At 37.1% G+C, this 21,954-nt stretch overlaps 1 protein-coding gene across 1 annotated transcript in view; it reads right to left on the bottom strand.

The window, feature by feature from the left end:
- Positions 1-6: 6 nt before the first annotated feature.
- SLC6A2 (solute carrier family 6 member 2) overlaps positions 7-21,954 on the bottom strand; it is a 40,296-nt gene continuing 18,348 nt past the window's right edge. Inside the window, exons 7-13 of the mRNA XM_017741081.1 lie at positions 21,413-21,525; positions 18,731-18,859; positions 15,906-16,005; positions 11,595-11,695; positions 9,475-9,642; positions 7,673-7,744; positions 7-6,096 (exon numbers count right to left, since the gene is read on the bottom strand). Of these exons, the coding sequence (XP_017596570.1) occupies positions 6,073-6,096; positions 7,673-7,744; positions 9,475-9,642; positions 11,595-11,695; positions 15,906-16,005; positions 18,731-18,859; positions 21,413-21,525 (707 nt within the window). The 3' untranslated portion in view covers positions 7-6,072. The remainder of the gene's footprint in view (positions 6,097-7,672; positions 7,745-9,474; positions 9,643-11,594; positions 11,696-15,905; positions 16,006-18,730; positions 18,860-21,412; positions 21,526-21,954) is intronic.

Consider the following 21,954-nt stretch of genomic DNA (forward strand, 5'->3'; position numbering starts at 1 on the left):
AGATAACCAAAGACTTCAAAAAAAAAAAAAAAAAAAGGGCAAAATTGACCTGCAGATTGCACAATTAATGGAATCAGGCATGGAAACATGGTGGCTCTGTTTGGACACTTTTGGTCACTGGGGCACTTTGGATAGTATTTTTACTAGTGGCAAGTTTTGAGCTCCTATGAAGACTTATTCCTGAAAACTGCAATGTGTTCTCTTGCTTTGGAAGTAGATCTACTGGACACTTACACACTTGGTTTAATGTTAAGTCATCTAACAACACAAAATTGCAGCCCAGCCAAAGGATACTCTGGATTTTTTTGGTTTTTTTCTTAGGATATAAATTAAAAACACATGACTTCATTCTATGAGATTAAGGCAGCAATGGAGAATATTGTGCTACAATGTGCATTAGCTGTAGGTAATGTTCTATTCTCCTTTATCACATTTTTACATTTATAATCAAAGGCCAACATATTATTGAACTAGACTGGCTGACTACAAAATCTTATGATGGAGAGATAGGTCTTGTGTGATAACCTTGTTACATCAAAGTTGAATTTCTCGCCTTACAATATACATATATTCTATGAAAATTAAAAAAACTGGTAAAAATATTAAAATATTTCCTATACAGAGGTACCCTTATCTAAGTTAAATTCTAGTCACTGCTATAAAAAGGCATTAAAAATTAAGTAAAACACTGGTGTAAACCAAGTAAATGCTCACTGTAAAGCTCTTATTTGTAAGGCAAATCTTCTTCAGACCTATTAGGATTTATTTTCAAAATGTACTGTTTGGAGGTTCTCCCTTTGTAACTGATATTGCCCATAGCAAAAGAGAGCTAAGTCTTGCAGAAAGGTTCACAGAGAGTGCAAGGTAAATTACAAATGCAGGTCACCTGTATGCTTGACACCTCTTGGCAGTGACCAAGAAACAATATGACACCTTCAAAACAAAGCCAGCTAAAGGCTTAGTAACTCTCTTAATTCACTGAATTTATTCTGTTTCCTTATAATGAAATTAGGCAACTCATGTTTAGTGCAGCAGCTAAAGAAACACCTTAAGAAAGGAGGAAAGCAAAGCACACAGGTGACTCAATCTTGCTGTCAGTGCTTGGGCAGGAAAGGCCCCCTGTTCTCATGGAAATTAATGCAGTCATGGTTAATGTACATGAGGGTTGCACTGCTGGACTGAGACTTAAACCTCTCCATTTCTTCTCTGCTCTTCTCAGCCATTCACATCTAGACACCTCCATGTCCTTCTAAGAGCACAATTTCACTGAACACAATCATATCTGTGTTATTTATATTCTTCTGGTGGTCAGTTTCTCTGCCTGCTTCTGCTCATCATTCACACAGTGACTGCACTCTGTCTAAGCACATTCTGTTTTCAAATGCTGAAGGAAAACCAATCAAATGCTGTACTTAAAAGTGACTATTACCCTGTTATGTTCTTTTACTGACTGAAATGTTTTTATTGCCCATGTAGCTCTCTGTAGTAGTCTTTCATGAATTTAGATGCACCTAAATTTGGTCTAAATTTGACCATTACCACTGTACAAATTAATCACTTTCCACTGATTAGCTAGGTAAGCCCACAGTCACCAACAGGAACATGGATCTGAGTCAGAGGAAGGTAGCTGAGAGAGTCTCCCAAGTTGTTCAGGGATCTAATCTGAAACATCATGTTAGCCTTTACATTAAGAAGATCAGGTTCTTACATGAGGTGATCTGTGGACCACAAATATTCCTAGTACTGAGAAAATAGTGTGTTAGAACAAAAAAGTCCTAGTTTACTGCTCCAAGAGGCTCAGAGTTCACACATAATTTCTGCATGTAGGGCTATATATTGTCATTTGTTGAACTGTGATAGTTTTCTAATGTCTTGAGTCCTTCAGGTTCATTTTAAATGTTTTAACATGGCACTGCAAATAAAATATTTTTAAGTCTCACCTCTTTTGAAATTGTTGAACTACAGTTTTAATTTGGTTCTTAGGAAAGAAATTCTTAAATATTTGCCAATTCCTCATGAAACTTAGTGAAGCAGTCCAGGATATGAATGAAAGCTATCTACTCCCATAAAAGCAAGTATCTGCTAATTAATGCTGTATGAATGGGAAGAACTGCAAAAGAGACATTAACAGCAAAAGAACTTTTGATGTGGCCTCCTACAACCTGACAGTACAAAATAAACTTAATTCATGTCAAAACAATAGCATAAGAAGTGAATGTATATACAAAATCTTTGGGCTTGACCCTTTTAAATAATAACACTTAAATGGTATTTTGCTGAGAAGAAATGACCAAGTACAGGAAATCTTCTCTGGGACAAGTACATAAAACACACATTGCACGTGCAGTTAGGGAACATGCACAGTAGTTACAGCCAAGTAATTCTCCTACATTCTATATTTAAAATATCATGTTTGATCCTGGATATCCTGCAGAATCCCTCACTGTGGTAAGGTGTCTTTCAAGTGTTGCCAGAGTATGTCTCAGGACAGCATGGAACACAAGAAGGACTGAGAAAAAAGATATGGGTCAAACAGGGGCCCAATCCTAAATAGCACTAGTGCTTTTTGGACTATTGCTTTGAAAGGCCCACTGTTTCTTCCAGAAATCTAAATCCGTGGAGTTTTGGTAATGTAGCTTTAGAATAATTCCAAGAATGTGAAGAATTATCTGGCTGAATGACAGCAGGGAAGGGTAAAAAGAGAGAATGGAGGATCTCTTTCCTTGGTGCTAACTGACTTTCTGTGGATTGATGAAACATTATACATCAGAGGCAGGTCTTTTTCACTGGTCAAAAGAAAGGTCAGAAGAGAGATACTGATGTATGACAGCTGCTTCCTTTACCAGATTAAGAAAAGGCTTTCGAGGAAATATTTTCTGGAACTGTCAAATGAGCTCTTTAATTTCTTCACTGAATTCTTCCCATGGGCTTGTTACCCAAACAGCCAACATAATTAGCAAGCAGATGATTCTGTGTCTTGAATCAGCTTGTACCAAAATTTTTTTTCTTTAAAAAGTGGGCTGCCTACTCAGTCAGCATATACTTGCCATTCCATGGGGATATCTGGGAGAGTGCACTCCCTAGAGAGAGTCTGTTCTTGAAATAGGTACAGCTGAGGGTGAGCTGCTGGGCTGCAAGTCAAGATAGAGTTAGGGGAAGACTTGCAGTTAAGTGATATGGATAATAGGGACCTGACTGGAGGTTTTGGTGTTTTGCTTTTAACTACAAGTGTTTTAACTGAAGGGAGATGAGTATCTTTGTGGCATTTGGTATTTTCCATATTGAAAATATATTTGGGAGCCCAAAGCAGGTGCCTAAGAGGAGGTGGGTGCCCGTGCTATGGCTTCTTATTGGACTGTCTCTACCATATCGCTGAGTGGAAGAAATGAACATAACCTGGTCTTCACAAAAGTATTTGTCATTTGAATAGATGCTAGTTTGCATCTAATGGCATCATTCATCATCCAAGAGGCATGAGGTAGTTCATAATCTTATTCTGTGGAGAACTGAGGACATTTGCCTCTAGAACAGAAGTCATACTATTTGGGGGAGACTTTCTTTGGGCAGCATCTTGAATTTAAAGTCTACCTATGCAGTCATGCACTGTGTATTGTCTTTTTTATTCAGGCTAATTCTGGTAATAAGATTCCTGCTTTCTCTGATATGACTTTTGTCTTCTGTATATGTCTTTTGTCTTCTATAAAACCTCAGAACAAGGTGGCAATAGTGCAATGTAGTCCTGAGCTATAAATACTACACTAAACCTAAAAAGTTATACAGTAACAGAAATAAAAAGAATGCAGTAGGTAATTGCCTTGGGAGTTGGTAAAAAAATAGAATCAAACCTGAACACACTGGGGTAAAGCTGATTTTACTCCCATGCTGTGGTAGCTTTGCTCCTATGTCAGAGCAGAGTGGTGAGGAAATGTGACTTTTCCTCCGTGGGTTATGCTGTAGGGATGGTGCTGATGGGGTGTGTCACGAGTGAACATTGGTGTAGGTTTTTAGCATTTCCAATCATGAGCCAACCACACAATCTGTGACAACCTAGTAAAGCTCCATGTCAAACAGCCCCCAGGAATTTCAAAACTTGGTAATTATATCTATGCTAAGAAGCTTTTGAGCCATGCCAAGCCAGTGACTGAAGCAGCTGTAGTGTTGAAAAGTAGGCTTTAAAACAATGGAAATATTCTCATGTAGTTTGGCAAACAATAAAAATGAGATTAACTGGGAAGTTGGTGGGATGGCTTTTTTGAAGCCTTCAATATATTTTCACTATTTAGTCTCTTGTGTAATTACAGCATTAGAACTGCAACATTTGGAATTCCTTTATTATTGAAATATATTTAATAACAGGGTTTAAGCAGCTGTTGGCCATCAGCTGGGCCAGAAAATAAGACTTCCTTTATAATTAGAAGAAAGTATTCTTTGGGTTTAAAACCCTGTTTAAATAAAACTACTGTTTGTCACAGAGACTCTTCAAGAGAAGGACAACACTTGGTTCGTTCTGAAGTATTGAATATGTTGGAGGAAAAGAATGAATAAGGAGAGAAATTTCCCTTTCATTATTTTGAACAGAAATCAATGTTAAATAGAAAAAGCCCAGAAACACTTGGCACTTTTAAACTTGGCTATTTTAAAAAAGAAAACAACTCAACAAAAATTGTTTTTAAATAAAAAAGGCCCATCCATTTAAAAGGTCTTTTTTAAAAAGAGGAAGCACTACATACATTTAAAAGACAAGCTCAATTGAATGTATAGAGACAAAAAATATCAGAGGTAATGTCCAGAGGTAAACTCTGGGTTGGATCCAGCTGAGAAGCTACTGCCTCTGAAAATTACTGTAGACCTAGTGATAAATAATTACAAGAACTAACTCAAAGCCACTGGATGTAGTGATCACTTGAAAGGTACTACAGTGACAAGTGACCACAGAATAAGAACAGCACCGAAATGCAGAGTTTGTTCTGTATCTTCTACTTTGCATAATACTACTAGAGAATAGAGCTGGAATAGGCTTAGAGTGTGCCTAAAATATACTTCTAAATTATTCAACAAAATCTCACTATGTTTTCCTAGGTGAATCCTGGTTAAATTATAATAATAGCACGTTCACAGCAGGAGAATAAAGCCAGTTTGGTTTTTTGTGCCACTTGGTAATTATATAGATCTAAAAATTATCTCTTCCTATGTATTTGCATTCTTTATTTGGAACAAAATACAACAAAAAGATGAGAGTCTGTCTGGATGTAACTTTCATGCTTAGCTGGAAAAGTCTGCGGAGTGTGGATCATATGATAAAGCCATTTCAATTGTTGATACAAGGGAATATCTCTTTCATGAAGTACACTGTGATATTAAGCTGTGGTCTGCACTAGTAACTGTAACAGGAATTCTGTTCCTGCTGCTCTTCAGCTTGTGTAATGAAACTGGTCAGGAAAATGCATGGACGTGTACAGCAAAGACAATGTTCTTCACTAAGAGAAGGAACTAACAACAAACCACTGAAAATGAAGCACTGAGTCTTCACTTCAGAAGGATGCAAACTTGCATCCCAAAGGACAGTATGGCAAGGAAGATAATGACATGAGTACATAGTTAAAATTGCTTTTTTGTCCTAACTGAGGTGTACTCCTTCCTTAGATCTAAGAATGCTCAGGTGTTGTTAGTTTAAAATAGGTTGTGAAATGAATATCTGAAGTAATTATTACTGTCAGAAAAGTTTAATTCACTTCTTCACAATAAAAAAGCACTTAACTTATGCTGATTGCTCTTTTCCTCTGCTCCTCCCTCCTCCACTTCTGCCAATAGCAAAACTCACAAGTTTTGGTCATGTAGGGATCTCATGGCACCAAAGGATGCGAGAAAAATTAAATGAAGTCTGTAAAGATCATTTGAAGCCAAGTAATAGAAGGGAGGCATTGACAACAGAGAGCAGATGTCTTCCCTCAAAGAGTCAGTAGATAAGCTCTGAGCCAGCTTGGGCCAAGCATAAGTGAGGGAGTTTTGAACTTGACTTTTCTGTATTCTCAGTTTAGCTGAACTTGGGCTTTTTCCTTGATCTGTTGGTTGTCATATTGTTAGCCAGTGTTGGAGCTGTAAGGAAGCAGAAGTGGTTGTTAAATTACATCATTGATTCAAATAGTGATGCCAACAGATACGTTGTTTGACAAATCTAGAGTTACGAAGAAGTTTCAAAATGATGGCTAGACTATCCACTCTGTAACTAAATTTCTGTGCATTCCAGTTTGCAGTGAGAAATGCACTGAATATAAAGGATACTTAGTCAGCTCTTAATTCAGTTTTAAAACTCAGAATTGCCAGACATATGTGGGAATAAAATATTTGTATTTGTTTGGTTACAGTAGACAGTGTTTTATCTACAATCTTAAACATTGTGAACAAAACACTAAATACGGTTTAGCACTAACAAAGCCATTCCTAGCTGTTCATTGAAGATGGCAGCAAATTAAAATGCTCTCGTGTTTGGCATAGCTTGAGGTAACTTCAGTAGTTTACTTCTGAGGACAGCCTTTTCTAATTTATGTGAAATTAATTTGCTACCTTTTTGTCATAGATTTGTGTTCAGAAGACCAGTACTGTGGAATGGCTGGTTATAGCCCTTTCACACAGGAACACCTGTCCCTGGAAACACTGCAGGAGCAGTAAATCAACTGACAACTGAGGGCAGAAACAGGAGAAAGAGAAGGCAGGAAGAGGTCCTATGCTATTTCATATTCTTGGCCACATCAAATAAATTGTGGTCATGAAACAGGAAGCCTGTTTGTGCTTTTGTTCTGCATCCCATAAATCTACGCAGATGATTTCCTTTAAAAGCCAAAATTTACTTCAAACAATATCTTTCAGAATAAGCACAAGCCAGATTTATTTTTTCAGTATCAACATACAAACTACCACTATAAAGTCTGGGTCGTGGTTTGTGGAGGTGTGCATAATTCCAGTTGCTTTCAACTTTGAAGACAGAAAGTGGTCCAGCATGAATGCTGATAAGTGTAACAAGCTTCACATTTGCATCCTTTTTATCTTGTACATAAAGGAGTTTATTTCAATAAGCTCATTTTATTTGCTAAAAGGAAAACAATATTTGGAAACGTATAGCATATTTTTCATGGCTTATGAAGTCTCCAGCAGTGTTTTCAATCAACTCTAGTCCTGTGGAGAAAGCCAATTCCATGTGACCTGGTACCTCATGTTATGACATTAGAGGTAAGCTCTGACACTGGATATTTGTTTTGCTGTTTACCATGTGTTGTGGGACATAATTGCAGTTTTGGAAACATGACTTTGGGTTGCTGTGCAGTAACTGAGTGAGAAACCATGACCTCTTCAAATGCACATGATCATTTGGAAATACCTTTGTATTTTGTGAAGACAGATCTCACTGTATTCAGACACAACCTAAAATACCAGATTCAGGTGAACTGTAAAATTGAGAGCTCTCCTCAGTCAAAGAAGGAAGGTCCCAAAGGCCTTCCAAAAGAGTTGATGCATATGGTACTGAGCCTCCTGCCTCTTGTCATGCTGGCAGAAATAAAGAACTACAGACCTGCAAAGGCATTGACTATGAGGAGATTGGTGCAAACCTGTAGTTGTTGCTAAAGTCAGGAAAGGGTTGGTATCAGGAGAAGAAACATGTGAAAGGTGTACAAACCTTAAACTGCCTGACATTTCCTTGGGCCACGAGTTGGTGCTCATTTTCAGGTGTGATGCAGTAAGCTAGTCTCTAAATCAGACAGGAAGAAGAGGAAAAAGTCAGCCATATGAAGAGGGATTATGTATGTAATCCCCAATCTATAGTGGGGAAGTAGCATGAACTTTATTTAAAATGGTAACTTAAATCTTTAATATCTCTGCATCATGTGCCTTTATTCAGTCACTGAGAGAATAAGCCTATTATAAGCCCTTGGGTGTTAGCCTTTAATATAAGAAGTAACAGTAGAAAGTTTATGCAAATACTAAGTCCAAATATTTAGCAAGTGCATATAGAAAAGAACATCAGGAACAAGTTGGTATCACAGGCCTTAGATCCCCTAAATTCATGCTTTTCTGTTAGTGCTGTAAGAGGGTTGGCCAGTCCCCGAGTGGGAGAGGAAGGAGGTATTGGTATTTCCCAGCTCATCTCCCTTGTTTACCCCGTGCTGTGCCCTTTGAGATCACATGTAAATTTTGGTTTATTAGGAAGTTTCAACCAATTTAAGGAGTTCCCATTAGATTACGAGCATACCTTTCCCCATCCTTTTAAGAGCCACAATTTAGGGCATCATATCTTGTGCTAGTTACTTGGATGTAATATATCAGCCTTTTGCCATAATGCTCCTGAGGAAACTGGAGAATTGCTCTTTGCAGGATCAGTAACAGACAAACCAGAACCTGCTAACAATACAAAATGAATAAGAGAATGTGGTTTTGGCCAAAGGCTTCTGCATCCCCATATCAGTAAACTTGAGCAAGAGGGCAAAATCCTGATGGGCCAGTTCAAATTAATCTTTGAGACTTAAATGCATGTAGAAAATGGGTTTGTAACATCCCCAGGACAGAACAAAACAAAGAGCTTATAGAACTGCTGGAAATGAGATCTAGAAATTGTGCACAACACTGAGATATTGGAGATGATGAAAACAGGGGGCTGAAGAGTTCCAGTTTTGGGGTGCCTTTCTGAGGTGAACATTACATGAGATGACTGTAACGTTTCAGAAACAAGACCTTTGTTCCTTTGGGTCTGCTGGGTCACTGTGAGGGGAATGTCACCTATGTAATGGTTGAGATCCTATTTTCTGCTTAACTCTGTGTGTGGCGTTGGTTCAGTGATTTGCCTAAGAGGGTCAATACCTTGCTACACCATTGTGTAACTGTATCTGTAGGAAAGTAGAGCAGTAGAACTAGGTGTCAGTCAGTGGGTCTAGATTAGGTTATAAAATTATGACATGTGATGGGAAAAGAATCAGTGCTGTATAGTGGTGAGGAGGCTTCTGAGCACCATTAGTGGTTTTAAGATTATAGATAATAGTGAGGCTATATAGACAGTGAAGGTAAAGTTAATATGACGGTAAAAACAATATGGTTAGTGAACCTTAATCCTGTGCCATTTTGAACTGAAAAATAAATAAGAGTACAGAACAGTTTGAAGATCATAGCTTATAGCTGAATATGAAGATACCATAATTTGTACATTCTTTGTTAATAACAAAAATCTAATCTCATCAATTGGATCAATTGCATGCATCAAAAATAATTTTTCACAATTATTATGGTGCTGTCTGGAAAGCTAATTTCTATCTAGAAACTCAAACAGAACGCAGTAATCCTACCTCAAACCGCTGATCCACCTGACATATGGATTCAAAAGGTCACTCATAAGTAGTAAGTTTTGGGAGAGAAACAAACTGCCAACTTAGACCCAGCCATTTCATTTCACAGCAACAGTTCATGACATTTGATTAGTGTTCCACTTACTTCTTTAAAGGTCCCACGCACATTCATAAATTTATAGATGATATAGGCAGGCACAAGGATCATTGAGGATAATGCTATTCCCCAGCCAATGCGGTTTGCCCAGAGAGGGAAGGTGTAGTCGTCGTAGGTTAGAGGCTTGAAGTTTATTATGCTGACTATCACGACAAACTAGAGAAGAAAGCATAAAATGAACCACAGTTTTAAGATGAAGAACCTTACTGGGAAACTGATTCCAGGTGTTCTATTAGGCAACCACCCTAAGGTATATCTCAAACCAGCTTTGCTATTTATCTTCAGCCTGTTTACTTTGCGCCTCTTACTGCTTAAGCTGTTTAAGTTCTTGATGTGTTTACTAGTATTAACAGTTCCTTTTAGCTACTCTGGACACAGATTATTTGAAATTTTGATGGGAAGATCAAAATCAAAGGTGATTGTCTGCTACTGCCTCATTTAAACTAGTGTTTCAGATGTAGAAATGGTATTCTGTAGTCAAGAAAAAACTCTGCAGGATCTATTGTTTTTACCTTCTTTGTTTTCCAGGAACATTAGACTTTAAAAGCTTTGTACCCATTTTTCAATGAGAGACATAATGCAAACTCCAGCATGATACATTTACTGAGGAAAGGTAGAGCAGCCTTATGGCCTGGATTACAAAGCTGCTATTCTGTCCTGTTAAATCCATGTGGGTTATGTAACATGCAGAGTTCCTTGACTTGGTTCTTGGGGCTATATGTTCTGCTCCATATTTCAATTTCAAATTAAAATATTTTGAGCCTAGGTTTTCAAAGACTATACCAGGATAGTGTGGGTTAAAGGAAGATGACAGTGTGGAATCTGGTTAGAAAAATACTAATTCTATTTTGAGATTTTTCTTGGGATTATGTACATAGCTGAAGACAATATGGAGAAAGAGCTTCAAGAACTTCCAGATGGAAAAAAAGAAGTGTGCATTGTGATGGCTGAGAGATACATTATCTGCAGATTTATTCTGACCCTTATGTTTTTAGGCTTTTCTAGGAAGGTATGGAGGCTCTTTCACCAAGACATCTTAAACTACCTGAAGGTTAGACTGATGGGCTCTGCACCTTTAGCTAGATTGTTACAACTCTCATTATAAAATTTAAATTTTCAACCGTCTCCTTGTGTGCAAAACCTAAGAACGCTTGCTGCAGCATTTTTCCATTCTGCTTGAGCCTTCTTGAAGTGCTGCAGAATATAGTTCCATACAAGTTCCTTTATAGAACTATGTTTGAAAGGATAGTTAATACAGGCTTGGTAGGTGTTTATGGATGAATTGCGGTCATAAACTTTTATATTTAAAAGAAAAAGTGGACCAGTCCTAAAAGCCTAGCCAGTGTATATTTTCAATACCAGTACAGCTTTAAGAATGCACGGCTTTAATGCAAGTAATTGTCTCCTAAAATCATAGCAAGGTCAAATTTCCATATTATTATCCCAACCTTTTGATTTACAAATATGCATAGGAAGAGATTCCAATATAAAACTGTAGGTTAACACTGAATCTAACCTTTACACAAAGCAACCAAATTCACTCTGTGGGATTTTTTTTCCCTAATGCAATGCACACTTCCTTTTTCCAACAGGCAGTTTACAAGATATATTTTATACAAATCTTCAGTGTTTCACAGACTTAATTATTGTAGTTGTATATTAGTTTTCCTAAGGTGTCATTCCATAATTTGGGGATCTCGGTATCCTCCAACGAAAAATACATTCTTGCTAACACAATCTCTAATCCCTGGCTAGCTTATTTTCCCAAGGGAATGGTTTGTGTTTAATATGCACAGGTGCTGCAGGGACAGGGAGGACACTGCCTAAGTGTTCCCTAGGAAAAGCTGCCTTCTTAAAATCATGCTCAAATGAAGGAACAGAAGAAGACTACAGCCACCATTAGCTTCTCCTTCACAATTTAAATGTATTATACAAAATATAATCTGCATATAATTTCAAAGTGAAAAAAGAATTAAATTGGAGTGTCTTCTGTTCATCCCAACAATATCTGGCACAGCAATAGGTATCTTGCTCTTGGTATCTATTGCATATTCTGGGAAGCAACATGCTAATATTCTTAACATGATGGAATAATTATCAACACTTACCAATAAAAAAGCAGGACTAACAAATTTCCAGCACAATCTCCAGTAGAGGCCTGGTTTGAAGCCCATCATTTGTTGGATGTCTTCACTGAATCTGTCCACACCTAGAATAGATGTGAATGGATGCAAGCATGAGACTGACTTCTGTCTAAATTGATGAGATGCTGGCATACCCAAAACACTTTTTTCAGAAAGCAGATATGAATGACTTCCAAATCAGAAGACATAGGAAATAACAACATTAACCTCCTCTCAGTGTCTAGATGTGTCTTTGACATCACTTTATCCAAGACTTAAATTCCTGTGAGAACTTAAGGCTTGTTGCAGACAACAGCATTACCACTCAAAAGAGGTGTTTCACAAATATCTAGAATTTAAGTTGTAAATGGGACTCAATTTTTAAAATAGTTATTGTAACCTAATTCCTCCATGTTATTATGAGTACACTGCAGGAAAGTGTAGACCCTTAGACAAACTGGTTGCTGATAATGAAGTAGATTCATATGATTCTTAATTTATCAAAGGAGATTTTTGTTCCACTTAAAGGCATATTTAATTTTCACTGAATGCCACAGAATGTTCTTTATATCTGTTAAAAATATAATTTCATATTTATCACTATTCCAGGAAACTGGGGCAATTCTTCTGCTTATTGTAAATATGTACAAAAATGACGTCACTTTAGAATGGGATGATTAACACTGATATAAAATGGGGATTTTTCTTTATTTCTTTAAAAAGAAAACAATCTCTGACTTTACACCTTAGAGATATTGGCTCTGTGCATTCTGTCATGTCAGACTCTTTATAATTTATTATACTTGATGTGTTCAGGAAGTTTACTTTTAACCATGAACTCATTAGGTAAACAGTAGAAATGCAGATTTTACCATGAATATTTGTTTGTTAGAGAGAATGTGCAGGTTTTCCATAAAGATAATTTCATGAGTATCAGTTTAGTACAATTTATTTAATGTAAATAATTGGGACATCTTGAGTTAGTCCATTATATGCAATGAGGATGCAAAATATTGTCAGGGTCTAAACATTTGAGTGTAAATGTCTCCAAAAAATTTCCAGCCCCCAATATTATGTCCAGGTGAAGAGAAATAACCAAAAAGGATCTGCAAATGCTCTTTAAACTTAATCTGATTCTATTTGCAGTGCTTTCTGTGAACTTTAAAGTGACTGAATTTTTACTGCTATAAACACTGGCTGAAATTTATCGTTGTGTAGAAGGTCAGAGACAAGGACCACGTATATCAGAATTTTATTCATATGTTTCCAGACAGATGCACTTGGAACTCAGACAGTGCTTGGTGTACAATTTCTGCTGAAAATGGGGGACCAGTAGGCCATGCTCTCAGACTGCGCTTTTCCACAATGTGCTTTTTCAGTACTACATGTCTTCAAATAAAGTTCTAAGAATCAACCTTTAAACAGGACACAGCTATAACTATAGATGACTGTAGGGCTTGGTTTCAGGGATACTTAAAATTTATTATCAGTAGCTGGTTAAATACCCCAAAAGACTTTCACTCTAATTTCTGTACTAATGAACGCTGTATCTGCCTGAGAATGTTACCATTTTGTCATGTAGTGGTCTATTAAATGGCACAGAAAATTTGTACGTAATGTGTTGTCAAGGGAAGGAAATCAATATGCAAAAAGGAACAGATTAGGAAGAAAAAGAAAAGTAGATTTGGCTATAAATGCAATTTACCCTCCTCACATTGGGTCAACCTTCCTTTCACTGATGCAGAGATGAGAGTTCAGACAGAACAGAAGTCTACAAGCCATCAGTAAGTCCTGCATGTGCTGCCTGCTGGAACTTTGTAAGCCATTGTGCTACTGTGAAAGCAAGCAGCAAAGTAGCAAACGTTTCCCCAGCATGACAGTGCAGTAAGCTCTCTGAGCTGGTTTGCCCCACTTGTATTTCCATTCTGTGGGAATGCATGCATTCATCCTCTCTCAGGGCAGGCACACATCCACTCAAACACCTCTGTCAGCAAAGATGAGTAATATCAGTCAGTGCTTGATTAAGTTCTTCCCCTTCTGCAAAATCAAACAGTTGAGCTTAGCTGGGGGTGGTTGGTTTGCTTGTTGTTTGGGGTTTTTTTTTTTTTGGGTTTTGGCTGTTTTGGGTTTCTTTTTAAAAAAAAAAAAAAAAAATCTGCTTTTTGGCCTGAAATTTTGGTCTAAGGGATTCTTTTTTTTTTAAGTTTTTTAGGTAAATGAAAGCTATGAGATTGCAGATAGGGATGAATATAATTTCAAGCTCATACAGAGCTTGTTCTAGTTGTTTAGGGAGATGTTCACAGTAAAATCTGACTGAATAGAGATTTTCCTGCACGTGAAACCAAAGATCAGTTTTGTGCCACTGGGAGAGGTGTCTGATGTTTTTTAGAATATTCATAAGAAAGATATAAGGGTTGCACATGAGGAAAATTGGTAACATGTTAGCAGTCATAACTAAGGTACATCTGCATAGTAAAGCAACTATCTTTCCCTTCTCTTATCTATACAGTTGGCCTTTGCAAAAAGAAACTTCACAGTAAATGGTCATAGGTATAATTTGAACTAAATTTCCATGTTTTTAGTCTGTGCCAAAATGTCAATGCTTGCCTTTAGGCTGGCTTAATATTCAGCTGGGTCATTAAGGCAACTGGGGTCTATCAGAAAAAAGAGGCAGACAGTATCATGCCAGATTTAATAAGTTTAAATAGCACCTGGGGCTGTAATAAGTTCTTTATAAAGAAACAGGTCATGCTGTGTCAGTAGAAACATCTGTCAGCTGCTTAAGAAAAATGAATAGATATTTTCCCGATTATGGGGAGGCTGGAGGAAGAAAGGAAAAAATTATAAACGACAGAGGGTGTAAAATAAAATTTGACTAACTTTAGCCTTGTTTGTGAGCCACATACAAAGCCTAGCTACTGTAGAATGCAGTAAATCCTGTTTTAATAGTAGCAGAAGATAACTTGCCCTTAGAAACTGAAGAAGCCTCTGCTTCCAAGCTAAGCTGTGATCACTCGTCCACATTCGGCTCTTTTACAGGGATTAAAGACAGTTGTTTGTGAAATAAAGTGCCTCCATTATTTTGAGAGACAACAGCATATGTGCTGCTTGCTCCATGCTGATGTTGGGTGACAGAATTAGTGCATTAAAGCTAGAAACTATTCCTTTAGTAAATTGAACAGCTTTATGCATGAATGCCATTATTTCAACTTCACTCAGTCTTCAACATTTTTTTAACTGCAAGATAAAGAGTTTGTTTGATTAGAAGAACATGGCAAGGCAGAATGGATGGACAAATAAGTGACTGAGGTAAATAGCAATAAGAATCAATGTCTAAGACCCTCTGAATCATACATTAGCTATAAACACTATGTCTGAATAAAAATGAAGATGGCTTTCAGTGGAAGAACAGTTTTATTGGGAATCAGGGCAACTAATTCAATACAGCCTTAAAGAGAAGAAGATTTGCAGGCTGCTATGACATTGAAACCTGGTAATAGTGAAAAAAGTTGTGATCAGTCAGGAAGCATAGCACGAGAGATTAGGAAGGGAAAGAAGAGGTCATATTTTTTTAGGTGGCTATAGCATATCACTGCACTCTGGCACACAGTGATTCCAGTCTAGTGCCAGAGATCAACTAAATACTCCTAAAGCTTGCCATATTTGGGATAAAATAAATCACTATTCCCTTTTTGTGGAATAAATTAGTATCAAATACTAAAAATAGAATTTCTAGTGTCTAGTATGTTGGATATTTCATACCATTCTATGAAATAAGGTAAATAAACCACTAGTGTTTTACAATGAAGTAGAATATTGATTCAAACAAAAGGGATTAATGTAGGAATTATTATAACTCTCTGAACACTACCTTTATTTGTATTGTGTGGGGAGTGCTTGAGACTGGCCCTGGCAGAATAATGAAAAGTGGGAACAGGTGATTCTGTATTTAGGCTAATCTACGTGCTTTGAAAGTACCAAGTCTAAGTCTGCTACTGCAAGTCATCAGCAATACTAAGAGTTGTAAAATACTGGCAAAAGTATTTTCCATCCCATCACAGTACCTTTCACAAGGCTGTTTGCTTTGCTTTGTGCAGGGTATCAAAGCTTGGCCCACTGAATGTCTGAACTCCTGTCACTGCTCATAAATCAGGTGAAAATCACTCTATGAAACCTGACTTGTTATGGTTTTGTGTATAGAAGGCTATGCTGTTTTCCCTTAAAACAATGTGTAAGCCTGTCATGAGCACCTGGAATTTCAGAACAGCTTTTGCACGTGCAAAAGGAAGTGCTTACCATAAAACCAGGAAACTCCAATTGCCTCCATTAGAACAGCAAACAATATTGAAGTCCCAGCTGCAAATGTGTCCAGAAGTGTGAGCACATAAATTCCGCCCTGCAACAGGGAGTTAAAAGATGCCACAAGGCAAAGTTACAAATAAAATCATCTCCGTAGTTTAGTATCTACCTAACAGAAATCTGCTTTACTTGAAGCATTATCTTAACCCAAGTATTTAAATTTAGATCTGATGCTGCAGACACAGGTTCATAGCTGCATACAAAATAGTGGAATCAGACTTGCAACTCTTCTAAAGAGGCTTCTTTTCACACACGTCCTCACTTCACTGGGAAACAGAAACCTCAGCTTAGATTAGTGAGTTCTCTTGGCACTCCTGTTCAGTGGAAGTTTGGGAAAATGATCAGCAGCTTGTAGGGCAGGACATGTCTACAGCAGTTAATGACAAACTTCCTAAATTAAAGGCAGGCATGGAGCACTCCAAGAGTTTCCATAGGCCACTATCAGTCAGTTTGTTCCTAAGGCCACTTGTTCTGCAGGCCAGTGAATCTGCAGTGTTGGTCTGATGTCTCCTTGTCCCTGACTGCTTGCATCTCTCTTGCCCACTGCTCCTCCAAAGGCAGAAGATGATGTTAATTCTGTCACCAGCACAGCAACAAGCTGCTGTGCCCTGTTTAGTCTCTGGGCTGTGGTATTTGCAAACCTTTGCTCACTGGAGACAGCAAACCTTGTCTTCCTGCACAACAGCACATTTTGTGCTTCAGTGGTTCATGACTGAGAACTGGAAATGCATTTACTAAAGTCTTGTTTCACTGGTATTTCTTTTAGCTGCAATGTGACTACTTTTTGTTGTGTTTTACAATGTGGTGGTATTTGTGTAAATTACTGCTCATTTCATGGAGTTTGGGCTAAAGAGGAATGGAAAATCATCAGATTCAGATTTGTATCAAAATGAACCCGGTAAAATGTTTCAGGAAACTCTGTCACATGTAAACAACTGAAATGCTTGTGGTTGCAGTAGATTTTTGTTAAAATGTCTTTTTACAACCAAACTTAATCTGATTATGCCTGTTCAGAAGGAGAGGAACAAAGAAATTATTTTCTGTGTTTTTTAACACCCATGGTATAAATAGCACTTGTACTGTTTAGATCTGTAGGTGATTTAGTCTCTGTAATCAGTTGCTTTTTTTTTTTTTAAAGATGTTTTTCTGAAACAGCTGTGCATATTTACAAAAATAGGGAGACCAGTACTTAGGCCATGTCTAGGTTTTTAATTCTGTGGGGACTTGTCCGGAAATAGAATGAACTTTGGTTGTTAGAAAATATTGCATATGGAATGACATTTGAGTTTGACCTCTTGTTTTTGCTCTACACCTGCTGCAAATGAATGCCTTTGCAATCAAACTTAACAAAGTGAGTTACTAATATGATTTTGTAAGAAACATATTTGTTTCAGAAACAGCTACTTTTGAAAATACAGCCTTAAAAATTCAGGGGGAAAAAATCAAATTAATTTCATGTGATGTTCTCACAAGGATTTTTTCTTTTTACTTTTTATGCATTAGAAATGTTGTTCCTCAGTTATGTGAACCAATACATTTGGACAATTCTGGACAGTTTTGTGAATTCCAGCTGGAGAGGTAAACTTGAAGTCTAAACAGGTGCCATTATTTGAAAGCTAGAGTTAGGTCGTTATCTTGAATAGCTATAACTCACTTGGAGGCAGTGGAATTGCACCCACTGGCACCTGTTCAGGTTCTTAACACTGAATTTATTCTGATATTGTACTTCAGGAACTTTCATTCCAGTCAAAACTTTGAATAAACAAGAGGATGTTTAGTTTTTAGGTATCAATAGAAATACTACGGTATTAAAAGGATAGGTATTTTAAATGATATATCTATTTTTAGCGTCTCAAATGTTTCTCAGTTTGAGGAAACTGGAGTGAAAATATTGGGGTATTTTAATGTAGAAAGAACTTAGTTATTTATAAACTTATGCCATTTCAGTAATCTTAATAATAGATGTGGAAACCATTTCTAGGAATGGAGAGAGGTTCAGCACATCTGCTTTTGTGGTGGATTCCTCAAGTTTCAGATGTTTTTGACAGTTTTGGCATCTTTGCTAACAGGTCCCTTTGCTTTTTTTATGGTCAAAAAAGAGAAAGTTCTCTCCAGCCTAGAACAATGTGATTCTCATTGCTTAATATGTTGTCAAAAACCATATGAGGCAAAACATTCAGTCTGATGGTAGTGATAAATACAGGTTACTAGATGTTCAGGGTAAGTTTTCTGTGTGCTTTATATGGTGTTAAAAGATGTCAAGATTTAAGGTACATGAAGGAATATTAAGAAACAAGGTGGGGAGAGGAGATCATTATCATCACTACACTCCTTTCACAAGAAGTGTCTCTTATTTTCCTCAGGAAGAGAACAGCCAGATGGTCTGGTCACTTGAAATAGTTAGCTCTTCACAGAGGAATAAGCACTCTACACAGTTCCATCTAATGTGACTCAAAAATCCAAAATCAAACAAAAAAACCCCCCAAACAAACACAGAAGAAAGCACACAGAACCCAACAAACCCAGCAGTAGCACAGAGAGTTCTTTGGAACAAAGACTTGTAGGCTTGATTGATAGCAAATGATCTTGTGCCAAAAACCAGAGAAACTTCATATATGTAAGATTGAAAGTGATGATCTGAACAGAAGTTGTTTAAGAACTAAAATTTATAATAAAAATAGTAGTCTAAACCTATCCATATTTCATCTGACAGGGTTAATGGCATTTTTAGGGTAACATTTTGATGGAATTGTTGTACTTACATTGGTAATGCAAAAAAGGGCAAGTAGGAAAGTGCCAAAAGAAACACCAAAGGTGAAGAGCTTTCTGTGCTGCTTCAGAAGGTGGAAATCATCTGCCAAGCCAGTGATGACAGCCTCCATCCCACCCATCTGAGGAAGGGAAGGCAAGAGGTCTGGTTAAATGCTGACTGTTGGAAATACAGACTGAAGAATGCAAAGCAGTTTGTGTAATTAATTCCCAACTACTCTGTGATTTCTAACATTTCAGCTGTAAGTCACTGCTGTTATGAGGCTTTATTTTCTTCTGGTAAAGGACTGAGTCGGGGAACTGGGCATCAAGAGCAGTGGTTGTTGCCTCCATAGCTGTATCCTCTGTCGGTCCTCTTTGCTGACTCAACAGAACAATAAGTAGAGAGTACTTTGGAGAAAAGAATACACATTTTAATAAACTCTGGGGGAAAAGCCGTTAGCATAAGTAACTAAGCTCCTTAAGATATTTCTTAAATAAAGACAGGCACAACAAGCATGTAAAAGAAGTATACTGAACAAAGATTCACTTTATCCATTGATTAGCAAAATCCAGCTTGACAGAAGTTTTTACAGGTCTGGAAGAATTACTACAAAGGAAGCTTGATGTAATTTTTTTTTTGGTGACAACATGAAAGAATTTTACTTTGCTTTCAAGAAGTTAATGCTGAATATTAGCCATTGTTTTGCAATACAGGAAAGGTACTTTCCAAGTTTTCATTTAAATTGCTGGATTATGTAGGTGTTTATGAATTCTAGTTTCTTTCCATTAATGAAAACATTCTGCCCCCACTCCAACAAAAAGCTATGAAAATTAATTTCAATTTTTTGTCATAGTAAACAAATTTATTTAATATTTTGAAGAGGCTTCATTCTATGCTTTTTGTGATGCTAAAAGACCACAGCAAGACCTGGAGAGCTTGGTGCAGTACAATAGTTGGCAAGCAGGTGCTGACATAGCCCATCCCTTTCCTATAAGCATTTGATTAAAATATTCCTGGTTGAAATCAGTAACAGAGAATTCTCACCATAAAAAGTACTGCAGGACCTGAGTTTTCTTTGGGAAATTGATAGATCTTGAACCAGTAAATCTTTCCCCGTTTAGAAGGAAAGAACTAAACTTGGTCACTGTTCACTAGTTCACTGTATTTTAATTAGCTCCAGAAGAAAGAGTTTTCTCCACTTGTAGGAAAAGTGTGTTCTGCCATCTAAAGCCCCATGTCTTTGACACTCAAATGTTTCTTTACATTGCCCTACATTTACTACAGTTGCAAATTTAAGTCTTGTGGATCTAGACACTTCTGAGCATGAATTTTCTTCTACTTCATTCTGCCTTTTTCCTACTGCTCATTCATGTCCTTTCATTGTGCTAAACCCTTCATTGAAGCCTTCATTTCAATCCGTCATATTTGCTTACAGTTGAAAAATGGTCAAGCTACAGTCCCAGATATAATCCTCACTCAAACTTTTGTCTAAGGATCCAGATAGTAGTCTATATAGACAAACTTCATTGAACCTCAGCTGGAATCCAAAAATCCAAACACTTTGGAAATATTTAGACCTTAATCTGACCTTTACAGCTCAGCTCTCACTCCACAAGATCTCATTCAGCTATTTGCCAATGATTATCTAAGCTTCCTGCTGCAACCTCATTTTTTTTTTAGTTTTGCTCTTATCCATGTCAGTTCATTCTTTCCCTTTTTTGTCCTTGAAAAGGAATGAATTTTCCTGAAGTTGTAAGCAATGAAAACACTGTGTTTTACCATTTCCAGGAAGAAATTCCTAGGTCAACTTTGTACATTCTGAACTTCAAAAGAGACTTCTATGCTTTGGAATAGTAAGAAACCCCTACCCTACTATAGAGGATGAAAGTTTGTCCATGGTTCACTATTCCTTGAAGACCATATTTGGTTTTCCAGAAATTAATCAACCTTTAAGCTAAATATAACAGGATGTCTTGATATCTCTTTGGCAAGAACAAAGCAGTACAAAAGTTGTTTGGGGACTTGGAATGTTTTCTGGGATGAAGTTTCTGTGATCCTGAATATCATGGTGGGGTAAAATTTATCACATTATGGAAAGAGAAAATACACTTGTTAGACTAGAAATTTAACAGTAAGATTATAGGAAAATGAAACCACTATGGAAATATTCTGGCGTGATTTTAAAATTGTGATTAAATTTACAGGAAATTCTGTATCATGGCTTGTAGAAAAACAATGGGAGTACCTTCAGGCATTGTCTGTCTTGAGCACATTAATGGATTTCAGCACGTATACTATAATCCTTTCTAGAAACCACTCTACTCAATGTCTTGTGTTTTGCAAGCAGGGCTCCAAAACCTTTTTGCAGGTTTATAGTAGTAATAGTTCAGTTGGGTCATACCTTTAAATATAATAACTGTTGATGAACAGCCCCTCTGTAAGGTCATAAAAAAGTAGCAGGGAGTAAATATTTACTGGATTGTAAAAGGTTTAATCTTTTCCTAAACCTCTTAATGATTGAGAGTCTTTATAATACATGGAGTAATAGTATTGCTGTGTTGTCTGTGACTGTGAAAACAGATTTTGGGAATGCACAGAATGTTTATTTGAAATGTAACCCTCTGATGCCTCTGCAGTTACAGAATATAACAGGAAAAGAACAATGTAAAGGCTAGAAAGAAAAAATACTCACAGAACTGTCAATGCCAAGAGTAAGTAACATGATAAAGAACACCACAGCCCAAAATGTAGATCCCGAAAGAGTTGAAATTGCCTCTGGGTACAGGATGAAAACTAAACCAGCTCCTGGAATAGGAATGAGGAAAAAAAGGTGTCACTAAATGATGTTTCTCATCTTCAAAAAAGTGTTCATTTTAATAAGATAAATCATGACTAAGTTTTGTTTCAGTCCTTGTCACGCTCTGAGTACCTGTTAAAACAAAATTTGCATTATACCAAAATATATCTAAAATGCTTTTAATTATTTACTCATGATGGTTTGGTATTAAAAAACCCCTGTCCTATTCTTTTCCACTTCAAATAATCTTTTATGGGATTTAAAACCTTACTAGTTATTTTTCAGCTTTGTAGTGGGGAAGGAATTATGTGGATGTGGCACTGTTCCGCAAGTGAACTCCTGGATGTGATGAGAGGTGCAGGAGCTGACACCATGGGTGACCTTTTCCCAGTGAAAGGGCTATAGAGCTGAGCTTAGCAGAACCATCAAAACCAGTC

Source organism: Corvus brachyrhynchos, unplaced genomic scaffold (assembly GCF_000691975.1).
Source record: "Corvus brachyrhynchos isolate BGI_N302 unplaced genomic scaffold, ASM69197v1 scaffold26, whole genome shotgun sequence".
NCBI lineage: Eukaryota > Metazoa > Chordata > Aves > Passeriformes > Corvidae > Corvus > Corvus brachyrhynchos.